The 6,854-nt window shown below is 41.3% G+C and overlaps 1 protein-coding gene across 4 annotated transcripts; it reads left to right on the top strand.

Annotated features, from left to right (window-relative positions):
• The first annotated feature begins 668 nt into the window (after positions 1-668).
• LOC126404513 (GTPase IMAP family member 7-like) lies at positions 669-6,556 on the top strand. Of its 4 annotated transcripts, none has more exons than XM_050067784.1 (5): positions 669-716; positions 2,637-2,708; positions 2,872-2,940; positions 3,570-3,638; positions 4,125-6,556. In XM_050067784.1, the coding sequence occupies exons 1-5, from the start codon at positions 710-712 to the stop codon at positions 5,165-5,167; spliced, it is 1,260 nt and encodes a 419-aa protein (XP_049923741.1). In that variant the 5' UTR covers positions 669-709; the 3' UTR covers positions 5,168-6,556. The 4 variants fall into 4 exon arrangements, with proteins under 4 accessions (XP_049923741.1, XP_049923743.1, XP_049923742.1 ...); XM_050067785.1 differs by having other exon boundaries at positions 688-716; positions 2,643-2,708; XM_050067786.1 differs by lacking the exon at positions 2,872-2,940.
• The last annotated feature ends 298 nt before the right edge of the window (positions 6,557-6,854 follow it).

Below are 6,854 nucleotides of genomic sequence, written 5' to 3'. Positions count from 1 at the left end.
AGGTTTTGTAGCAGATTCAGGCAACTTTTCTCTTTTAAAGAAGTCACTGCAGTAGCTGTTGTTGTAAGCTACTGTCATTACCGTCTGTCCTGCATCTCTCTCTGTCTCTCTTTCTGTCTCATTGTGTCATGCGGATTACTGTTAATGTATTATGTTGATCTGTTCTGTACGACATCTATTGCACATCTGTCCGTCCTGGAAGAGGGATCCCTCCTCAGTTGCTCTTCCTGAGGTTTCTTCCGTTTTTTCCCCGTTAAAGGGTTTTTTGGGGAGTTTTTCCTTATCCGCTGTGAGGGTCCTAAGGACAGAGGGATGTCGTATGCTGTAAAGCCCTGTGAGGCAAATTGTGATTTGTGATATTGGGCTTTATAAATAAAATTGATTGATTGACTGACTGCAGCAGCAGCAGCAGCAGCTGGTTAGCATTAGACACAGTCAGGTGTGTCTGCTGCACCCACTGAATGGGTTTGATCAGATTTGATTTTCAGTGGCAACGTGAGCAAACAGTCCCATTGTCATCACCAGAATTGTTTGTGATGTTTGAGGAATGTGGTAGAGCTACTGCTGAAGCATCAAGGTTAGACAGGGTTGTCAAGGTATAGAAAGAAAAAAACAAAAGTGGCAGATACAGCAAACACATTCACACATGCTTTGGCAGTCGTGTCACTGTGAGTAATTGTCACTCCAAAGTAACTTCGCTTTCAACAACATGGACGGTAAGTTATGTCTTTCAGTTATTTCTGTCCGGACTGGACCCTGTACATTTAGTTGCAACACACAGAAATTTTGATAATAGCTGTTTTGTTTAAAATCATTTTTTACAGTGCACAGGTGCTACACGTAGATAGCTGTCTTTTTTCCCTCTCTTTTTTAAGTGTTGAACTTTTTTGATTGGTACTGTTGGAAGAGATAATTTACGCAAGATGTTCTTGGTTATTAATCTGCTCGTTGGCTTCTTTGTTTGAATCGACACCAGTCTTCATTCATTTCTTGCTAATGAAGCTATAAGCAGGGGTGTGGCAGAAAGAGTTGTGACTGATTACCTTAGACCCAAAGGAGAGGGGGCTAAAAAACTTGGAATGAAAAGTTTAGTTTTGTTTGCAATTCTTTATTTCAAATCAGTTGAGAGAGTGAACGCTGGAAAATGAGGAGTAGAGGGTCTCTGACCCCCAATTTCCACCAGATGCGTGCTGGTTGCGTCTGTGGTCCGGCACGGCAGCGGAGCCAATTAGATTCAATTCTAGTCAATGTGTGTGTTTCCACCGGCTCCGGCTGTGCTACGTTCCGGCTCCGTCTCAGCTCTGGCACTCCGGAGCCCTCTGCAACACATACGCAGGACTTCTATTTTTGCCGGACACCGGAGCACAACACAGCAATTCAGCACAGAGCAGATCGTGCGGGGCAGGAAGTCGTGTTTCCCTGCACTACACCTTGAAAACTACATAACGGGCAGAGGCAGGCCTGAAGTCAACAGGTCAGAGGTTTTCAGACGTCATTTCACCCCGTTGACACCATGGACGAGGAGATATTCATCATGGCAGTGCACCGAGATGTCTTCCGGCGGAGCTGCACCGCTCCGCACAGCAAACGCAGCCGGTGGGTATTGACGGATGGCGGAGCACGCAGCAGATAACCAGCACTGCCATTCTGCAACGGACACGCATCCAGTGGAAATCCGGCGTGAGGCTCCTTGCACCCCCTGCAAAAAGTGCAAAATGGTTTACTCTCTAAAGCAGACCACCAGAAACGCTAAGCTTTGCAGCTAATTCTTCCCAGTGGCCACTCGCAGTATTGCAGCAAAAAATTTCCCATGGCCCAAAAAGCATTTTGTAAACTCGAGCACGCTAATACCAGCAGTTGCTTAGACTGAAGACATTCAGCTTGAAGCATATGTACATAAACATAAATTAATCCAACCACTTCTCATTCCAACTCGTCAAATACTGCCGCTTCGTCTGTGTCCTAAATGTCAAAATATGACTCACTAGGTAGCCTCCTGCGGTGGTTTTCAGCGTTTACGGACGGTGTCTCAATTGATGCTTGTGACATGCATTGTGTCTTTTCAAAATACATTTCTGTTTTTACAATGCATTTGCAATTTCTGCCCATTACCTGCATACAGCCTTTTCAAAATAAACTTACTACATAGGTAATAAGCTTCACTGTTATGTTTAGTTTTAAAAAAAAATACATGGTTTGCATCAAAATGGGTACAGCAGGCTCCCAGGTTAAAGTTTGGTGTTTGTTGGACCCCTCTACCTTACCTCCCACCCACCCTATACAGACTTTCTCGCTCTTTATACTACAGTAATAGTCAGTTCCGTCACAAATAGGCGCTGGCTGATGCTACAAAGAGTGTATCTGTACATTGGTATCTGGTGCCAACATCCAACTAAGTTCAGTTGGTGGTGGTGGCGTCAGAAATAGCCGCTGCCCGGTGTGTATCATTCCACTGCAAAAGATACATTGGTATCTGACAACGTTATTGACAAAGTGGCGGTACTTGATGCATGTGGAGTGAGAATGGGCCGATTAGAATCATAAATTGGCATCAATACTACAATGTTGTGTGGTATTTTATCTATCAACAGTCAACTAGCAGAGCTTAATCATGACCATATGAGCCTCTGTTTCAGAAACAGCCACAACGAGGGGAGGAACAACAGCAGGTCCCTCAAAATCCACTGTTACTAAGAAAAAGACACAAGGTGAGCTCATGAAAAAAAAAAAATCTAAAAATCTAAAAAAAAATCTAAATCTTTTTTTTTTTTTTTTTTGGCCAATTTGTGGTATATTTCTTATCAAGTTGCTCATTGCCTCCCCCCTGCCCAAAGCTTCACATCATGAACTATATATGAGCCTCTGTTTCAGGAACAACCACAAAGAAAGGAACAACAGCAGGTCCCTCATCATCCACTGTTACTGAGGACAAGACACAAGGTGAGCTCATGAAGAAGCTACTACAAGTGAAGCAATCATTTGACATCGAGGTTTCACAGATCTTGGGCAAAAAACAGTTCAACTTTGAAGCAATATTTAGCCCCTTTCCCAGTAATCCAGCATGGCATGTTTGGTATCACTGCATTCACTGCAATGTTAAGATTCATATGATGCCAATGGCTTTGGGCTCAGCTTAAAAACCTCCATGCCTTTACAAATACAGTAATGTTAATGCTAGATGATCCATAGGAAAAGAGTAACGCACACCGCAGATTGTCTTGTTGAGGTGCTGGCGATAGAGCAGAAAAACTGTAAAAAGAGGGAGCGCTGCACACTCAGCTCCAAGTAAAAAGGGAATTTTATTTAGGACAACGTTTCAGCACAGGGCCTTTGTCAAGTCTTAACACGCTACCTTAAGACTTGACAAAGGCCCTGTGCCGAAACGTTGTCCTAAATAAAATTCCCTTTTTACTTGGAGCTGAGTGTGCAGTGTTCCCTCTTTTTTTAATGCTAGATGATCCACCATACTTTTCAGATAATTAAAAGTAAAACACTGTCATGTGACATTATCTAATAATATTACCCAGCAAAGCTTCACATCATGAACCATATATGAGCCTCTGTTTCAGGAACAACCACAAAGAAAGGAACAACAGCAGGTCCCTCATCATCCACTGTTACTGAGGACAAGACACAAGGTGAGCTCATATTGTGAAATCTAAAAACTTCGAAACAGTCATTTGTAGCAGATGCAAGTGAAAGGAGATTAGTGAGACTATCATCAAGTAGCCTGTTTTACTGTATATTAGAGACTACTTATGCATAGGGCCCAGAATTTAGTGCAACACCCCCACCTATAAGTAGTGATGGCCAAATGAGGCCTCATGAACCACTGTCTTTATTTTCTGAAGCCACCAGATGGCGCCGTCTGTTCAACAAAGGCTTGAAAGCACACTTCATTGCAAGTCCTTCAGCCTTTCTCTTTAAACCAAGAGCGCCATCTGGTGGGGTCAGAAAATAAATAAAGCGGTTCATGAGGCTTCATTTGGCCATCACTACCTATAAGTGCTAACTAACTGCTTTCAGACCAATGAGAATTTTTATTGTAGTTTAGGTGATGTGTATCTTGAAAACAACCCAAAGATAAATGTACAGTGCTACTGATGACCATTATTCTGTTTCAGTCACAAACACGAAGAGAATAGTCATCTTGGGGAAAACGGGAGCTGGGAAAAGCAGCCTGGTTAACACCATATTTGGAGAGAAACTGTTGAAGATCAATCATACTTTCAGCTCAGGAACAAAAGAATGTCGAGCAGAAACCAGATCTGCCAATGGAAGACACATCACTTTGATCGACACTCCTGGTTTCTTCGACACAAATAGACCCCAGGAGGAGCTGAAGCGTGCGATAGTGAGGAGTATCATAGAGTGCGCTCCTGGGCCTCATGCTTTTCTCATTGTGCTTAAAGTGGAGAAATTCACAAAGCACGAGGAGTCTGTCATCAACAAAATAAAAAACAGCTTTTCTGATGATGTCTTCAAATATGCAACAGTTGTATTCACTCATGGTGACCAACTCGATGAAGAACAGACAATTGAGGATTTGGTGTGCCAGAATCAGCTTGTGAGTGATCTGGTGGAGAAGTGTGGAGGTCGCTGTCACGTCATCGATAATAAATACTGGAATGGAAAGCCAGAGGATGAATACAGATGCAACCAGTTCCACGTGGAGGAGCTACTGAAGACAATAGACAACATAACTGAGGCACACCAAGGAGGCTGCTACACAAATGAGAATCTAAAAGCAGTGGAGAGGGAAAAACAACAAGAGGAGGAGCACATTCGACAGTCATTAGGAAACATTTCAGAGGGAGAGATCAGAGAGCAGGCTAAGGGCAGCGTGTTTAAAAAGCTTTTGAAAAAACTGGCACATATTGCAACAGGTGCATTGTTAGGAGCTTTTTATGGGGTACTAGGGAGCACAATTTTAACTCAAGGAACAGCTTTCCAAGCAGCTGGAACTGGATTAGGCACATTTGCTGCAGGGGGAGTGGGAGCAATGTTCGGAGGTATTGCAGCATATGATGCAACTGACGAAGAAGACACACTACAGGGAGGTACAGAAAGGGCAACACAGACCGTCACAGATGGAGCCCTATTTCTCTTAGATAAAGTACAGGAGGTAGTGGACAAAGTATTAAAGATAAAAAAGAGTCAAAAATGAGCCATGACTCTTGAAGGGGAAGATAATTTAGCAGTTAAAATTCATGTCTCCCTGTCAGATTACTTGAAATCTTGTTCTAGACCATCCTTAACAACTGAGCTGAAGTGCATTTCTTAACTTCAAACTTAAGTTGCTTGTTTCACAAGTGTGTGGGCAGCTGTGAATCAGGAGGTAGAGCAGCTTATCCACTGATCAGAAGATTGACTGTTTGATCCCTGGCTTCTCCAGTCCACATGTTGGACTAAATCCCATATTGCTGTGTGAGTGTGTGAATGTCTAAACTAAGTAGTGGGTGGCACCTTGTACAGTAGCCTTGGCCAGGAGTGTGTGTGAATGGGTGAATTTGACCCTGTATTGAAACAGTGGATCTACACAGAGCCTACGCACTTGGCCTACACATTTGTAAGTTCGTCAAACACACATTAAACATGACTTAATATAAATATAAACCATAAATATACCAACTGGCTTTACTGTAACTTGCGAGGCTGAAAGACAAAAGACTTGTCTTTTGCTGGACACATTTTCACCACAAATAAAACATGCTAACATTATTAGCACAAGCATATGATATTTTACATGCATAAATTAATTAATAAATTAGCATGGCGGCTAGCGGACTTTCCTCTACTCACATGAAGCGAGGAACAACAGCAACATTTCACAAAGTTAACATAAAAAAATATGGTTCCATTGTAACTCGCACAGTTTACCGACAAAACAATATTTTTTTACTTGACATGTTTTCCCCACATAAACATGCTAACATTATTAGCATAAGGCTATGACATTTTACATTGCATAAATTAGCCTAGTGGCCAGCAGACTTTCTTCTACTCATAAGAAGTCAAGATTATTCACACACAGGACTTAAAATGCTGTTATGTGGGGGTTTGTGGTCTTCATAATTTATTGTTTCTTATATGTGAAATTAAAGTAAATTAAAGTTTTGTTTCCAGTGAGGGAAATGGTTCTCAGATTATGCAAATAAACAGAAGGTCTGCATCGCCACAACGTGCAGTTACATTTTTGGGGAGGTGAATAGCAAGCTACGGCACAGGTACGCTGAGTCTACACTGTAGGTACGGTGTGGATTCAATGCAGAAGTTTTAAACCTGCTTTATGGTGCTTTGAGTTATGGTGCTATACAAGTGCAAATCCATTTACAAACCAATTTGTTTTTTGTTTTTTTAAATACTAAACTTTAAATTTCATATTGTACATACATGTCCAATCCTTTCTGTTAACCTGTTTACATCTTATGATCCATACTGGTGATTTGTTTCAGCATTGTATATATTTTGGATTAGAGTTTATATATTTTATTCTTTCTAATGTTGTATTGCAGCTGCTGCACAGCAATTTCCTTGGGGATAAATAAAGTCCTGTCTTATCATAATTGCAGACTGTCTATTTGATGTGTTGTTTAATGTAAACTGTAGCCTAAAAACCACAAATATAAAATAGTTCTAGCAGCTTTCATATATAAGCTCTTTAAAATATATTGTCATTAAATCAGTGTACACTGATGGCGGTATTTCTGTTGTCTGTTGAAACTGTACTCACTGTTTCCTGTTGCATAAGCTAATCAGGAAATTTTACTAAATGCATGTGCAACATTTTGTTAGACAATAGTTGTGGTTCTTTGCAGATCACAGTGTATCTCCAAGACAAATATGAACAATAA

The sequence above is a fragment of the Epinephelus moara genome, chromosome 17 (genome assembly GCF_006386435.1).
Source record: "Epinephelus moara isolate mb chromosome 17, YSFRI_EMoa_1.0, whole genome shotgun sequence".
NCBI classification, from domain to species: Eukaryota; Metazoa; Chordata; class Actinopteri; order Perciformes; family Serranidae; genus Epinephelus; species Epinephelus moara.
Note: the sequence above shows the minus strand (reverse complement) of the source record. Positions and strands in the feature narration are given on the sequence as shown.